Source organism: Lutjanus erythropterus, chromosome 8 (genome assembly GCF_056507025.1).
Source record: "Lutjanus erythropterus isolate fLutEry1 chromosome 8, fLutEry1.hap2, whole genome shotgun sequence".
Taxonomy (NCBI): Eukaryota; Metazoa; Chordata; class Actinopteri; order Lutjaniformes; family Lutjanidae; genus Lutjanus; species Lutjanus erythropterus.
In genome coordinates, this window is record NC_139324.1 from 9,558,197 (window position 1) to 9,574,332 (window position 16,136).

Below are 16,136 nucleotides of genomic sequence, written 5' to 3' on the forward strand. Positions count from 1 at the left end.
TTTTCTTAAGTGGATGTGTCTTCAATGAATATACTTTACATTGGTTTGTGCTCAGCCAAAAATCAAACAGAGCACATATAGAAATTAAAGCAATTCTTTTATTTTGAAAAATAATTCCTTGCATGACATGATGCTGATCGATCAAGGGTTTAATTGTATTGTATGTATGTATATGTATGAGTAGTAGTGTATATATTGAATGGGCACTGATGTTTTAACCTTTATCACAGTGAGAAAGTTGGCAAAGGAGACACATTTTTCCAGCAACACTCTGCACCTCCTCCCACTCCACATACTGTACACTGGCAACATGTTCTAGTATTAGTTTTACTGTTAACTTGAGTTTTTGCAAGTGTGAACTGCAACCTCTCAGTCATAAGTCTACTTTTGTAAAGTTAAGGGGCAGAATGTGTCCATTTGTCACCTCTCGAAAGGCAAAAAGGTACAGAATCTCACTTTGTGCACTTTGTATAAAGGTGGACTCGGTTAGTGTGGGAGTCGAGGAATGTTCTCAGTGTATTATGTATCGTTAATTGATGGTTGTTAGATATCATGGGAGTGTCCCATGCAAACGCTAGAATGTTTACATGTGTAGCTGAGGTGCAGGGACAGGTGACTGCTTAAATATGTGGTGGGCATACAGTGAACACAAGTCAAGAATGTGTAACTGGTTAAGCCTGTGTTTTCTATTTTCTGCTGTTTGTTCAGAGGCTTAAGCATGACCAGATGCTGATAAGGAGGAGGGTGGGGGCTGTACTGTGAATTCTCCTCACAACAAGAAAAACCTTCCAAATTCAATTTGGATGCAGGTCAAAAATACACATTTGGTCAAATAATACATATGAATGAGTCAAAAACAACAGTTGAGATTGTTCTTTGCCACAGTTGTACAGTTCAGATTTGTACTCCACTCCAATATGAGGATCAGAGACTGACTTACTCAAGACTTGACTTGTTTGAGACTCAACTCTTAAATAGGTTTAAGACTAGAATCCCTGATGACTTGACTTGAGACTTGACTTCCAAAAGTTAATTTTGAGTCTTGATTCCCTGAAGTCTTGACATGAGAATTGAGAAGTGACTCTCTAAAGACCTGACTTGAGACTCAAGGTTTAATTCCAACAATATTCAAGTCCCTAATTTCTTCAGATAATGGTGCGTTTCCTGCTAGTTGTTGCTAGCTAGTTACTATATAAGGAATACGTCAGAGTGAGACTGGAAGTCATGTGACTAAATGTATAGTGAATAAAATGTTAATGCATTACCCAGACAATGAACATGGTTAATTATGAGTTTTGTCAGATAGATTTTCATCAGCTATGATGGTTGTTTAAAAGTGAAGATAACTCCCATGATCCCACACTGCGTCACAGTCTCATCAAGCTGTGTCTTTTGTTATTGTTTTAATGTGACAAAACTTCTGGCAGCAGAACTCGTTTAATAGTCAACATTCATATACCTGCAAGACTTGCAACTGACATACAGTTTGCCTAGACTTGTCATTGAGACTGAACAAAGGATGTTCTTAGAGAAAGTCAAATTAGAGCGTACATAAAGCTAACATAAAAACAAGTATTTTTAAAGGTAGAATATGCCTATATTCCAGTTGCTGTTTGTAAAAGCACCTGCACATGCAGGTGACGCTGCACACTTCTGGTCAGTGTCATTGATTTTTGGGGCAAAAAAGGATAGTTGAGTTTTCTTGACTAAGGTAAGTTTCACAAAGCCATTTCAAAGATTCTGCCTTAACTGAGTAGAGTGACTTGTTTGCGTGCTTGCAAAGACAACAGTTCTCACTGTAAGTCATGCTTCAGAGGAGAAAATACAGGTTTTATTTCCTGATATGATCGCACCGGTTGGCGATGACAAAACAGTGCCAAACAAAGAGGCTCATCAAACATGCTGTCCAGAAGTCAAAAGATTTCCACGTAAACCTGAGGTTGCATGATGTGTGTTGGTGCATTAGACTGGAGCCTATAAAATAAAATTTTAAAAATTATAAATAAACAAAGTAATACAAATATACAAATATAAATAAAAATTGTCAATGTATTTATGGATGTTTTTTTTCCCTTTCTTCCCACATTGTTTTTCATGTATTTCTTAATTTTAACTAGATCGTTGTTTAGTTGGTTAGTTTTTCAGGTTATTGTGTTTGTCATCTTTTGTTGCATTTTTCTGAAATTATGTTAGCTTACTTTTTATTATTTATTTTTGTTGTGGTTGTTTTTGTTACTGTTTGGTTTTCTCCTGAAGGGAGGGGAGGACCATTGTCTAAGCCTGTTGATTTCTGAGCTCTTGTGACACATTTATTTCGTTGTTTATCTGGATTTTATGCAGTCACATGTGTATGCAAATTAAAGAATGAACAAATTAATCAATACATAAATAGATAAATATTACACAAGAGTCTTTCTATGCTCACAACACCAGCACTGGAAATAAAATGTAAATGATATTTTTTGCAACTGCATTATTCTTATTGTATACATAGTTACATGCACATGGTGCAGCTGGTACTCAGTGTCACTTGTCATATACACTGAATGCAGGCATTGCCCCCATTGAACTGTTTCAGGTTGAGGTGTGGTTTCACATAAAAGGAGCAGCAGGTGACAGCTGTGTCTGTAGATTTGTTGTCCAGCACACAGTGAGTACACCTCTGAAACTTTGATGATGACCTGAAGCTCTCTAACTTGTAAAAAAAAAAAAATGTAACAAGCATAGTTTGTGCAGAGGTTGATGGTCATTTTTGGTATAATAACATTTGTATTTTCCTCATTTTGAATGCTTTGTAAAGTTCAATGCTATTTAAGTGTTCATTTTCTTCAATTTCAGGGTACAACTTTTTGAAATGAAACGAGGTAAAGAACACAATTGGTTTTGGTTCATGCAAGGCTCTTTCTTCAAAATGTATTGATGTGTATTACGTATTTGACATTCATAGTTACCACATATTGATTTATGACTAATTACAGGAGGACACTGTGGAGGAGGAGGCCATGGCCATGGACACTGCCATGGACACGGACATGGACACAACCATGGGCAAGGTGGTGGTGGGTGCTGTGGACAGGGTGGTGGCCATGGACACGGTCATTGCCATGGGCCCAAACGCAGACGCAGGAGAAAGCCTGGCCACAAGCATGTTAAATGTCACAAGAAGGGGAAGCAGTATCACGGGGTAAGTTTCAGTAGTATATAATTCATTCACAACAGACAGAGGGGTTTGTTCAGAATTCAGATGAATGAAGCATTAAAGGTTTGTGCAATCTGACCAACTGTTATTGATGTTAAAAGTCCAGTGTGTTGGTAGAGCATGAGAGAAACTGAATACAATATTCTTAAGTACGTCTGCTTTAGGTCATGAGCCATTTATAGGTACGTAGGGTGCAGGTCTTCTTCCACAGATGCCACTATATTGCATGTTTCTATAGTAGCCCAGACTGGACAAACAAAACACTGGCTCTAGATTCAGCCTTTTGCGTTTTTTGCCGGTTTCACGACCACCATAGGTTGGAGGACAGACGGTTTGAAATTGAATGTAGTGACTGAATAGTACGTGAATAGTACCGTACTGGTATGTTACTCCAGTATGGAGCTCCATATTCTGCTTTTTTATGAAGGGGTCACCCGGTTACCAGGGCTCATCATAGCCTCTTTTACAGCTTTGTTTTCAGCAAAAATAACTCATGTTTTATTGAAACACATTGCAGTGCAAATGCTATGATGTAACAGTGACCATATATGGAGTTGGAAATATTATAATTATTGCTAAAATAGCATTGGGCCGATGTAATTATCACCAAGTCCAGCCACCAACAGTTACTTACTACAGAATTATCTGTTGGAAAATCATAATCCATCTGTCTTTAGATGCAGATTTGTGGTGATATGTGTTCATGTGACACTCATCCAGACACTATTATTTGCTGAGCTGTTGTTATCATATTTGACTGTGATTGTCACAGCTGCTTCAGAGCTGACCAGTGATGTGACTGGCTGAGAGAGTCTTCAATAATCACTTCACCCACTGATCTATATTTACTTTGACCAAGCCCTTTTGCATGACAAATTAATCAAAATGGAAGGTGCACATAAACACATACAGTCTATACAGCTTGACCTACCACCCTGCGCTTGGCATTTATTTTTCAAAATTCAACTAAGGTTACAAAATATTAAACTAAGGGTGCAATGCATGCTTTTGCAATAGCATCAGACAGACATACCGTTCCAGATATGGCAATTATTCATAATAAAGTTTGGCAGCCATGCAAATTACGGGATTTTCCCTGGAGAAACAACAAAATGAGAGAGCATCCGGAGATGGGAATGAAATACATGAGAAACTCTCAAAAACGGGAGTGATGGCAGATGTGGCCATGCTCCACTTTCACACAGTTACACACATTCACACCTGGATGTCTCATGTTGTAACCACAGTCTGATCTATCGCAGAAGTTGGGGTCTTACTGTCTTGAGTCGAGAGGGACGAGAATGTGGTTCTCTTTCCCTTCCCTGGACCCTTGGAACACAGTTGCTCTCTTCTCTCAAAAAAATAATTGATGATAACTTGTCATCCCTGATTGACATTTTTTGTTTGTTTGTTTGTTTTCTTGCATGTTTATCCCGGCTGTAGTCCTCCAGCAGCTCCTGCAGCAGCAGCAGCGACTCTGACTAGATGAAGACTCCAGGGTGGGACAAGAACCCAGACATGTTACCACCTGGAAACCTTCATCCTGCTACCCTACACAAGAATCCTTGTAAAAGTAAAATTATGTAAAACCACAAATTAAATTTTCACTGATTGTAAGGCCTTGTGAAAGTAAATGGAATAAATAAAAAAGAAGACAGAGACGGTTTGGGTGTACTGGCTCTTTATTTTGCTCAAGTCAGTGCATGTAGATTAGATGCTTATTCTGATGGAGAAACTGTTTGTATAAAATTCAAACAATCCTGTGGACATTCCCAGTTGGATCTGTGAGGGAGGAGGTGGTGGTGTTTGGGTGTGATGGTGCTGCTCTCTGCCACCAGATGGCGTCAAAGCAGGACACTTTCTGGCTCTGCCCACCACTGTTTAGCTGAGGTGTGGCTTCTTATAAAAGCAGAGCCAGTTCACTGCTGACTTTATCCATCTGCACTCCAACACTCAGTAAGTTCACTATTAGCTATTTGGGCATAATAACATTAAATTATTTGCGTCTGTATGTGTGTATTGATAGGTCATTTTGCCTGCATATATTTTATTTGTTAACTGCATTATTCTGTCTTTATTAGTACAATATACCCGACTGATGTCTTTATACAGTCTTGTGAGACATGAGTTTATTTTTTTTCTACACTGAATTGAATTTTAGGTTTCACTGCTGCTTCAAACTGCATTTTTATTTAAGCTTTTTTAAAATAAAAGTTTCTTTACTTATGTTCAGAGGGGATTTATGTAATTAAGTGGCTTCTGTCATCTCAAGGTTTGGATCTGATCTGAAATTCTGAAATGTGGGGGAACAACAGAGGTAAATAAGTTACTTGTTCTAAGTGTCTTTTGTTCATTCTCAGTCTTTTTCACTTTTGATAAAACCTCAGCCCTGTCCTTTTTGTCCCACTTCATTTAATTTTAAGGAGCAAAAATTTACAGCATGTTCATACAAACTAAAAGAGAAAATGCTGAGCCTCACTTTTGTTCGAATAGGAAACCAGTACCCCTCAGGCTGTTATCCTCAGCCTCCGTGTCCACCAGGCCCTGCCCCACCTCGACCCTGCCCTCCTCAGCCCTGTGGTCCACCTGTAGCCCCACCTTGTGGAGGGCATGGAGGCTATGGTCCTGGACCAAGGCCTGATTGTGGGTATGGACCTGGGTATGGACCTGGGTATGGACCTGGATATGGACCTGGGTATGGACCTGGATATGGACCTGGCCATGGTCCTGGGCATGGACACGGTCCTGATCACGGGCATGGGCATCATGGTCATGGCCATGGGCATCACGGACACGGACATGGACCTCACGGACACGGACATGGACCTCACGGACACGGGCATGGGCATCACGGACATGGGCATCACGGACATGGGCATCACGGACATGGGCGTGGCCACAGGCACAAGCATGGTCACATGCATGGCCACTGCCACAAGAAAGGAAGGCAGTGTCATGGGGTAAGAACCACTTTACTTATTTATTGATAAATGTCTCTATTGTACCAAAGTACAAACTGTACTGCAGTCCACTGACAATACATAGCGTAATAACTACATTTAATTGAATCCATAATAAAGAGCCAATTTCACTAACACAGTTAATCAGAACCTTAAATGTTAGAAAAAGTTTATTTGCAAGTCACATTCTAAAATAAATGTACATCTTTCTTTATTTTTTAATTTAGCAAATACACTCAGTTCCCTGTTTATTACTGTAGGTACAACTAGTTTAAACTAAAGCAGTCTAATACAACAGGCCTGCAATATAGGTTATAATGTTCGTTTTTTGTTGTAACTGTTTTAGAGATGTATAATGATAATATGGTAGCAATGGATCAGATGACTGTAACATGAAAGGAGCGGCTTACAGTGATGAACTTACAAAGAATTATCACCCATCTTTACACTTCTCTTCAGCTCTACTCAGCCTATTAGCATCTTTTAAGTCTTTTAGCACTTTTCCAGCAACTTTGCAGTGTTGATTCAGTATCATAACATTATTTTGAGCTGCAACAAGCAGCTGTTTTCAGGGGGAAAAAAACTCTTTCCAACCAAACTGTACACCTGTGCTCCTGTCCAGTAGCAAACAGCAGCCTGACAACTTTTGCATTTAGCTGGTGAACACATGAAGCATTTAGCAGCTTGAGAGACAGAAATTTCTTCTCAGGAGTTGTTAGAAGCTACAATTATAATTAAATTTATCACATGTACATGACGCCTAATTAATGCTAATGTTGCACTGTGTCTGTTCGAAGTGTAAATAGGCAACTCTTTGCTAACATGTTAGCCATATGAACATTAAAGGTGATAATATGTCAGCATTAAAAAGAAAATTCTGAACTTTTCATGTGGATATCCAACTTCTTTGTTGGCCAAAATATACATTAGGTGGAAGAAATAGCACTTAGCATCTAAAGTACCAACCAGCATGACTAGAAATCCAAGCTTACTTCTTCTGCTTTCAACTGACCATGACAAAACGGGTATTGCGGGTTTATAAATATGCTGGATGTAGCACAAATCAAAAACATAAATAGAAAAGCATCAAACAAAATCATTCTAAATGTTTTTTTAAAGAAATATGTAATACATTTCTAGATCCAGAATATTCATTGTTCAAAGATGCAGTACATTTCACTTTATTCATTTCGATACAGTGTTATTGATTCTTTTATTAAATTATGAATTCACAGCTTCACACGTTGACTGACTGAGATGTCATCACTAAATGAAATGAACATGTTTGTCTCTGCTGTAGTCCTCCAGCAGCTCCTGCAGCAGCGACTCTGACTAGATGAAGATGTCTGGATGGGAAGAGAAACAAGACAAGCTGCCGTCTGGAGACCTTCATCCTGCTCCTTGATCATCATAATAATCACTTCATTGGACCATGGAAATTTTAAAGCATGTAGTTTTATTTTGTTTTTTGTTTGTTTTTTTCCAAATATGGGGCTAATAAATGCAGATTAAAAGTCAGGTTTAGCTGTCACTTGCAGTATGATTTTATATGTTTTGAGCCAAAGTGAAAAGAACTAAACACTTGTATCAGCTCCACCTTCTGATTCTGACCCGACAGTTGATGATCACTGTTGTTTTCTTGAAACCTACTTTGACATTAGTCAGTGTGTGACATAATGTATGCTTTTGATGTATTAAATCACAATCATTCCCTTGTGATGAACAACATATAACTGCCTTCTGTTTATCATAAAAGAATTCAACTCTACAATGCCTTGCCTTTTTTCATTTGACCTCACAGTTTCCTACACTGTGTGTTACATATCAGTGTTTATTTATATTATCTTTATTTACCCAGGGAGTGTTGAATTTAGACCTTTGTTCAGCTGGTTTTCACACACCCTGCCACTCCCCAGTACATACACTTGAATCCACTTGTAATAAACTGTCAATCTTTAATTCATGTTGTTTTTGGTCTTGTAATAACATATTTTATCTTTGACACATACATCATTGTATTATGATTTACACGGTGCCGTTTTGTGCAAGTGTAAACTTGAACGTGAGCTGAGTAAACTGTGAAATAGTACAAATTCACACAGAGCACCCCACTGCTGCTTCTCCTGCCGTGATGCCTTCTATGGACCGAAACTTTCAAACATGTTGCGCTTCTGGCTCATATCCAGTCAGGAGAGTTTAGTGTTTTCAAGATCAGAAAATCTGTGAAATTACATGTGAAACAATTGCAGTCAAGAAGAAAAACAAAACCAGAATTGTCACAAATACACAGCAACAACAAAAAGAAATGAAAAAAATATATATATATCAAAAGGTTCCAAAATATGGAGTCATAGGAGTGTTATATCTGTGTACATAAATCTGCAAAAGCAACAAAATAAATGTGGGAATAGACAGACAAATAACAAAATATGAAAGAGTTATTGTAAGCATTTTCATTTATGTCAACATTTATTCACTCATTCATTTACTTATTGCATATAGATTGCTTTATTTGTTTCTGTATAGGATTCACAGGATGCACACAAAGTGTCTACTCAGCCTGGGCAGTAAGACCCGCCCAGAGCCAGTTTATTGACAGTTTGGCCCTTCAATGAATAGCAAAGGACAAGGGAAATGCAAAAAACACAGGGAAAAGAATACAGAAAGGACTAGAATGAATAAATTACGTTATATGTATATAAACAAAGAAATAAAGATATACAGAAAATCTATTATTGATGTGTCCTATTACACTATAAAATTATATAATTTAATTGATGTTGTGTCTGATAAGAGTCAACCAAAAATTAAATAATAAGTTTGTAAGTGGTGAGTAGGGATATGTGCAGACAATCAACATATCAAACAATGAAAGAGACTCAAGATCAAAATTAATTTCAGTGTTTTAAGTGTTATGTATTAAGTCTATTTCTGTCAATGTGATGGAAAAAAGATGCTGTCAGTCATTATAATTAATTAATGAAATTAATATTTCAGAATAATTGTTCAGTATCTCAAAATATTGAGAAACCGTTGAAATAACGACTTAGTTTGTCAAAATAATGATTCAGTATGTCAAAAATAATGACTTAGTATTTCAAAGTAGTGGTTTAGTACATCAAAATAATGACTCAGTAACTTGAAATAATAACTTCATAAAATAATTTCTTACTGAGTCATCATTTTGAGAATTTGTCTCATTATAATGACTTACAGGATCATTTCCCCTCATGCTATTGGTGGAAACTGGCATCCATAGTTTGTGATTGAAAATGAACAATTCTCTAGTGACAGAAAGACAAAAAAAAATAGTTGTAATCCCAATTTATAAACAGGAGAGTGCACAGTCTCAAAAGTTTGTGTGTGTGGGTGTGTGCATCCATATCAGGACTATATTGACTGTATGTTAAAAATTACACACACACACACACACACACACACACCCATTTAGGTCATGAAGCAACAATGTTCTAATGGGAGTTCAGGAAGTTCGGCCCCCTAATCATGTGAAGTGGACTGCACATAAAAAGGAGCAGCAGGTGACGACTGCGTCTGTGGATCTGCTCTCCAGCTCACAGTAAGTTCACCTCTAACACTCTGCTGAGCTCTCGATGCTTCTGAAATATGAAATGATTTTATATGAGTTGAGTTTGATTTGTTTAAAATGTTTTCCTTTTTGCTTTTAGGATCTGTATTTTCATCTGGAGTATCAAAATGTACGGAAACAACCAAGGTAAATAACACAACCACTTTCTAAAGTAATGAATGTGCATTAAAGATATGATACTACTCTATAAGTATGAACTGTATGAGTATTAACTAAACAAAATTCTCTTTTCTCCTTATGTTTAGGAAACCAGTACCCGCCGGGTTACCCACACAATCCTCAGCAGATGCCAGGGGGATACCCTCAGTATCCTCCAGGCGCCCACCCACCACCACACTACCCTCCTCAGCCCCATGCTCCAATGGGAGGCTACGGACCTGGACCTGGTTTTGGCCAGGGGCACGGACCTGGTCACGGACAGTGCCATGGACAGGGCCATGGACACGGACAGTGCCATGGGCAGGGCCAAGGACATGGACAATGCCATGGGCAGGGCCAAGGACATGGTCACGGACACGGACATGGGCACGAACATGGACATGGACATGGACACAAGCACAAGCACAAGCACGGTCACAAGCATGGCCATTGCCACAAGAAAGGGAAGGACAGTCACAGGGTAAGGATCAGTGATTTTTCAGATATGATGCACTGTACATTGGATTATTTACTCCAGAAATGATATTTTATTCAGAATTCAAACAGGGAAATATAGAACATAAAAAATACAACTTGGAGTGATGTAATCACAGCCTATCAGTGAAATACTTTAAAATCTAATGTAGCTATAACTCAAGCTTTACACTAGTTTTGTTTAGATCATTGAAGTGACTCACTGATGTCTGTGTGTTGTTTTTATCTCGGCTCGGCTGTAGTCCTCCAGCAGCTCCTGCAGCAGCGACTCGGACTAGATGAAGACTCCTCAAGACAAAGTGGCACCTGGACACCTTAATTCCCTGACTATATATTATAATTAATATTTTACTCCCTAAATAATCTTTAAAAAAACGTATTTGTATCAACAATGTTGGATTTTTGAAAATGACTGTCAATCAGCCATGACATGACTTGATGACTGCAGCTTTTCTCAACATTTCATAACTTTGATGTACTGTAAGAGACATTACTGTAACCATGATTGTGTTGAAATATAATTAAAAGTGCTTTCTGTGCATGTGAAATACTGGGAAATTAATAATACGGTGGCATGTTGAGTCCATGTGTCTGAATACACTGATTTGTGACTGTGGCTCATGAAGTCAAGGTGTGTGCTCTTTATTTACCCAGGAAAGGTTGACTGAGCACATTTCCTCCACCACGCCTCAGTCCCAGCAGTTCATCACGCCCTGGAACTGCCTGTGCAGTCAAACCTAATCTGATTTTGATAGCCTGTGTAATCAAACATTTATTCATGTTCATATCCAGCATTTTAAATAACAAGTTCACTAGTATTTCAGAGACACTGTTTCTTGTTCTTGTGGTGTTGTGTGTGTGTAATAGTTCTAGTCAGTGGTGAAGGATTATCCAGACCTTTTACTTAAGTAACCCAGCAATACTTCAATGAAATAAAAGCCCTGAATTTAAAATTAAAGTATAAAAAGAGCATAAAATAAATAAATAAGCATTTATTAAGCTTGGGAAGGGAAATTATGTTTTTGCAGCTACAAGAACAGATAAATTGAGACAGTTAAAGAAATGAATAATTAAAGGTGTACAAAAGAAAATTAAAATTGAAGTAACTATAGAGACTACAAGAGCAATTAAATAAACATGGGTAACACGTGTACAGTAAACAGAGGATTCTGTGAGCGAGTAAATGTGAATGAGTTAACACTAGGCTACTGCTGAGAAAAAACAACACTGGTATGTGTTAAGAAGTGTTCGATTTTAACTCCAAAAAGATCAAAACTGTTCAGCTACCAGCTCTCCAAAAAGAGTTAAATGAACTCTGTGGTGTGGATCCATATACACACTTCAGAAGTGTTAAAAATCAATTCTGACAGAATTCATTTGGGTATGCTGATTTTGTGATATAATATAATATAATATAATATAATATAATATAATATAATATAATATAATATAATATAATATGATATAATATAATATAGTATAATATAGTATCATATAACATACAAGTTAAATCAAGCCATCACATCAAATCGAGTTTCCTTATAAAATCTATTTTTAAAAACACCCAATGTCACCTAAAATAACAAGAAAATAACAAAAACTGAATAATATAACATTGTAACTTTAAAATAGCATTAAAGATGACATAACTATACCATTTGCACACACAAATATATAAGTAAAGGAACATATGGACAATATAAAACTAAAAAATTAAAAGCAAAACATAAAAGGTTAAGGATACTCAAAACCTGCGAAAACATGTAGTTCTCAAGATAAGATTTAAAATGTCTACAGAGGGGGAACATTTAACTGAAAATCGTACAATAAATTTAGCATAATATATAACATACATAAAAAAATAAGTGTGTTCCATATAAAGAACACAGTAGTGAGAGTACCTCCTCTCCACAGCAGGTGGCAGTGTGGCACAAACACAGCGCGGACTGACTCTCCCTCGGTGGTGTGAACGCCCACCGAGGCTTCACCCATCGACCAATCAGAGACAGCTCGGTGCCTCTTTCAGGAAGTAGATGCAGAAACTACACAGCAAGCAAAGCAAGCTGTAGCTGAAAGTCAAAAATAATAATGTCTTTGACCGTTTTGACGTCTGCTTACAGGTATGTGGAGACTTACTGTATTTCTAACGAAACCAGAAAGTATCGTCGCGGGTTTGTTGTCCTGATACTTCCGAGTTTGATGCCATTAAGTAGCTTCCTATAAAATGTCAGACATGCTAAAGTCAGGATGAATCAAGTCAGCAGGATGCAGCTACTGTATGCATAGTATGTATGTGATAATGTGGTGATAGTAAATGGATGAACTTACAGTCTGAGGCCAACTGGACAAATAGTGGTATCGATTTGAGCTTGGGTGAACGCAACAGAAAAATATGATTGATTCTGTCTGTCAAATGAGATGTTTTCAGTGTGAGTCCAGCCTGTATACACTTACTAATGTTTGTCATGTGTCTTTCTTTGCTGTTCCTGCAGACTGAGATCCGTCTGCAGACTGCAGCGAATCCAAGGCCACATGGTGAGCAAGCCCTGTACTATGACTGCATATTGAACTGTAGTTACTGTGGGATTACTGGAGGAAATTATGGTTTCTTTAACAAACTACCTTTTTTTTATTAGGCTCACAAAAAATGTAATAAAAAAGTGTTCATGGCTAGAGCTGGATTACTTCTGAAGCAAATATGTCATAAATTTGCTGATTCCAGTGTCTTAATAGTGATAATGATAGTGTTTTGTTTTGGGTTTTTGACAGTTGGTTAGACAAAAGAAGCAATCTGAAGACATCCCTTTGGACTCAGGGAGATTGTGATGAGCATTTTCTGACATTTTAAAGACTAAAACAATGAATCGATTGATCAAGAAAATATTCTGCAGACTAGTCGATATTATATCAATTAGTCGTTAGTTGCATCATGTCAACAGCATGTTAACCATTAATCAATTATGAATTAAGTGTTTGATTAATCGCCAACTATTTTCATAATCCATTAATCAGTTTCAGTCTTCTTAAATGTGAATATTTTCTGGTTTCTTTACTCCTGTCTGACAGTAAACTGAATATCGTTGGGTTGGTGGCAAAAAAGACATTTGAGGACATCATCTTGGGCTTTGGGAAACACTGATCAACATTTCTCACTTTTTTTTTTTTTTTTCTTTTTTTTTTTTTAGTGCAAACACCTATCAATTAATAGAGAAAATGAACTATTATTTGTAGCCCAAATGAATTGACGTTTAATATACATTACAATCAATTATTTGCAGGTAGGATTAATAGATGACCAGTATTGATATTATATTTTAGCTATCAGCCAGCAGTGTTGCTATGGTTGTTTATGGATACAGTGTTAGTGGTGTTGGACCACACATGACACACATGATGAAACACTTCCTCAGCATTTCACTGCAGTGTTGGTCAGCCAGGTGACACTGCTTGTTACGTATGACTCTCTTTGTTGCTATTTTACTGACATTTTTTTACACCGTGTTGTAAAGACTTACACAGTTGTCCTGTTGTCTCTTTTTTGGATCAGATGTCGAGTCAGGCGGAAGCAGAGGTTCTTTTGGAGAAAGTGGGCAGCGCAGGTGTGATCACCATAAACAGACCCAAAGTCCTGAACGCACTCAACCTGACCATGATCCGACAGATCTACCCTCAGCTCAAGGTGTGTGGAAGCTTATGCAAACTTCAACTGGAGCAAATGTCAAGGCCTCGGCTGTGGCATTTATTGCTGCGGTGTGCAACTGATTGTAAATGGCTGCCAGTATCTCACTTAGTTTGACTTTCATATCAAGGTCTTGTTGATATTGAGGGTGGGACAGATTTACTCATAAAACTACGTAGGACTTAGTAACTGTTACATACTTATGCTCTGGTCAAAAAACCTTTTTCACAATATTTAACTTCACACTACCACGCTTACGTAGCAATTTAGGGATTGTAATTATTTTAACTTCCTTGAAAAACAATCATTAAGTTGTATGTAAGTGAATACTAGGAGACAGCAGAGATGTAACAATATATCAATATGGCGATATTGCAATAAAAAGAAAGTCTCAGTACCCTACCACAGTGTGACAATATCTACTGTTATATGACATGATTAATTATTGTATTTAGCTATTACTGCTAGTGACTGCTGCATTGTTTTTGTTTTGCAGTTGTACATGCATGATTAAAATATTCATTGCCAAAGACAAACACATCAATTTTTTGCTCGTTTTATTTTAGTTTATTAAAGAATCAAAGCAGAAGCACTTTAAAATAAAAGGAAAAACTAATTTTATATGAACAAAAATGTTATACACATCAGATCTATTTTTTCAAGCTGATATTTTTCTTTGGTTTTTAATGTTGTGATAAATATCATATCATTAACTTTATATTGTAGTATCATCATACCTTTTTTTTTGGTATTGTTACATCCCCAGAACACACATAAAAATATTTCTAAAAATATAGTGAATGTGGACGACACTCACAGATGGGCACAAATAGATCAAAAAGTTTGCTTTTAATAAATACTCACTTATTTAACGTATCAAAATAAAATACAGAATACTGGTATGAGAAAATGTATTTCATTGAAATAAATTTTAGGAAAAAAATAGGAGGAACAAGGACCATCCAGATTGTTACCAACACTAACTTTAAAAGCCAGCATCTGTGATGGTATGGGGGTGTGTTAGTGCCCATAGCATCATGGGTAACTGTAACATTTGTGAAGGCTCCTTTAATGTTGAAAGGTAAATACAGGTATACATTCATATGCTGCCATCCAGACAACGTCTTTTTCAGGAACATCCCTGCTCATATCAGGAAGACAATGTCAAGATAGATTCTGCACGTGTTACAACAGAGTGGCTTTATTGTAAATAAGTTAAGTCAAGTTAATCGGCTTGAACATTAAATATCTTTTCTTTGTATTTTATTCAATTAAATATAGGTTGCAAATCATTGCATTCTGTTTTTTTGTTTTTGTTTTTGTTTTTTTTTACATAAATGTCCCAACTTTTTTGGAATTGGGGTCATACAAAAATACTTTCTGTACAAATACAAGCTCTGAAAGTTTTTTGTCACCAGTTACATCTTATTTTTCCTGCCCTGCCAAATACAAATTACAAAATACCAGAAAGTAATTAAATTCATACTTTAAATATGTGTAATTGAAATACTACTCATATTTGAGGACACAACTATGGTAGAGTACAGTTCGTGGATTTAAATATCCCAACGTCCATTTTGTATCACAAGCTTATATAGTTTGACTCCATTTCCATATTAGAAAGTTGTGTTGAAGGTATCATTATAAAAGTTTTGGTCTTTTGAATAGTTGTGCTCCTCTGATTTTCTGTTCTGGATGACTAATCTTTCACAACAATCATGCAGAAACCTGTTTCAGCTTAGTGGCATGTGAAGGTAACATAAGATTACTTTTTTATGACCGTTTCTTGTAAATTTACTGCTATATTTTTTGTGATTCTAGAAATGGGAGAACGACAAAGAGACCACAATTATGATCATCAAAGGAGCAGGTGGAAAAGCCTTTTGTGCAGGTGGAGACATCAGAGGTAAGGAGTAGCTTTGTAGGTTCAATCACTGGGGTCTGTGCAGCCCCAGTTTGTGCCTCTCATGTACAATATTAGCATACATTCGGGTCACAGAGGTAACCGTCAGTTTCTCTAAAAGATAATTAACTGCTGGTGATTTTTAAAACACTCAC

The 16,136-nt window shown here is 37.0% G+C and overlaps 3 protein-coding genes across 4 annotated transcripts in view; all 3 read left to right on the forward strand.

The window, feature by feature from the left end:
* Positions 1 to 4,582: 4,582 nt before the first annotated feature.
* On the forward strand, positions 4,583 to 7,635 carry LOC146322453 (uncharacterized). Of its 2 annotated transcripts, XM_084723971.1 has the most exons (4): positions 4,583 to 5,155; positions 5,472 to 5,516; positions 5,693 to 6,159; positions 7,460 to 7,635. In XM_084723971.1, the coding sequence occupies exons 2-4, from the start codon at positions 5,498 to 5,500 to the stop codon at positions 7,493 to 7,495; spliced, it is 522 nt and encodes a 173-aa protein (XP_084580097.1). In that variant the 5' UTR covers positions 4,583 to 5,155; positions 5,472 to 5,497; the 3' UTR covers positions 7,496 to 7,635. The 2 variants fall into 2 exon arrangements, with proteins under 2 accessions (XP_084580097.1, XP_084580098.1); XM_084723972.1 differs by lacking the exons at positions 4,583 to 5,155; positions 5,472 to 5,516 and having other exon boundaries at positions 5,810 to 6,159.
* Positions 7,636 to 9,631: 1,996 nt separating this feature from the next.
* Positions 9,632 to 11,024, forward strand: LOC146322454 (uncharacterized). Its single transcript, XM_084723973.1, has 4 exons — positions 9,632 to 9,736; positions 9,846 to 9,892; positions 10,012 to 10,385; positions 10,642 to 11,024. Exons 1-4 carry the CDS (start codon positions 9,633 to 9,635, stop codon positions 10,675 to 10,677), a joined length of 561 nt encoding a protein of 186 aa, XP_084580099.1. The 5' UTR covers position 9,632; the 3' UTR covers positions 10,678 to 11,024.
* A 1,786-nt stretch (positions 11,025 to 12,810) lies between these two features.
* hibch (3-hydroxyisobutyryl-CoA hydrolase) overlaps positions 12,811 to 16,136 on the forward strand; it is a 34,323-nt gene continuing 30,997 nt past the window's right edge. The window contains exons 1-3 of the mRNA XM_084724443.1: positions 12,811 to 12,934; positions 13,947 to 14,078; positions 15,900 to 15,984. Of these exons, the coding sequence (XP_084580569.1) occupies positions 12,932 to 12,934; positions 13,947 to 14,078; positions 15,900 to 15,984 (220 nt within the window). The 5' untranslated portion in view covers positions 12,811 to 12,931. The remainder of the gene's footprint in view (positions 12,935 to 13,946; positions 14,079 to 15,899; positions 15,985 to 16,136) is intronic.

Coding starts and splice junctions, on each gene's coding strand:
- LOC146322453 (XM_084723971.1), top strand. Junction 6,160..7,459: donor AAGGAAGGCAGTGTCATGGG/GTAAGAACCACT, acceptor TCTCTGCTGTAG/TCCTCCAGCAGCTCCTGCAG.
- LOC146322454 (XM_084723973.1), top strand. CDS start 9,633: ATGGGAGTTCAGGAAGTTCGGCCCCCTAATCATGTGAAGTGGACTGCA. Junction 9,893..10,011: donor AATGTACGGAAACAACCAAG/GTAAATAACACA, acceptor CCTTATGTTTAG/GAAACCAGTACCCGCCGGGT. Junction 10,386..10,641: donor AAGGGAAGGACAGTCACAGG/GTAAGGATCAGT, acceptor GCTCGGCTGTAG/TCCTCCAGCAGCTCCTGCAG.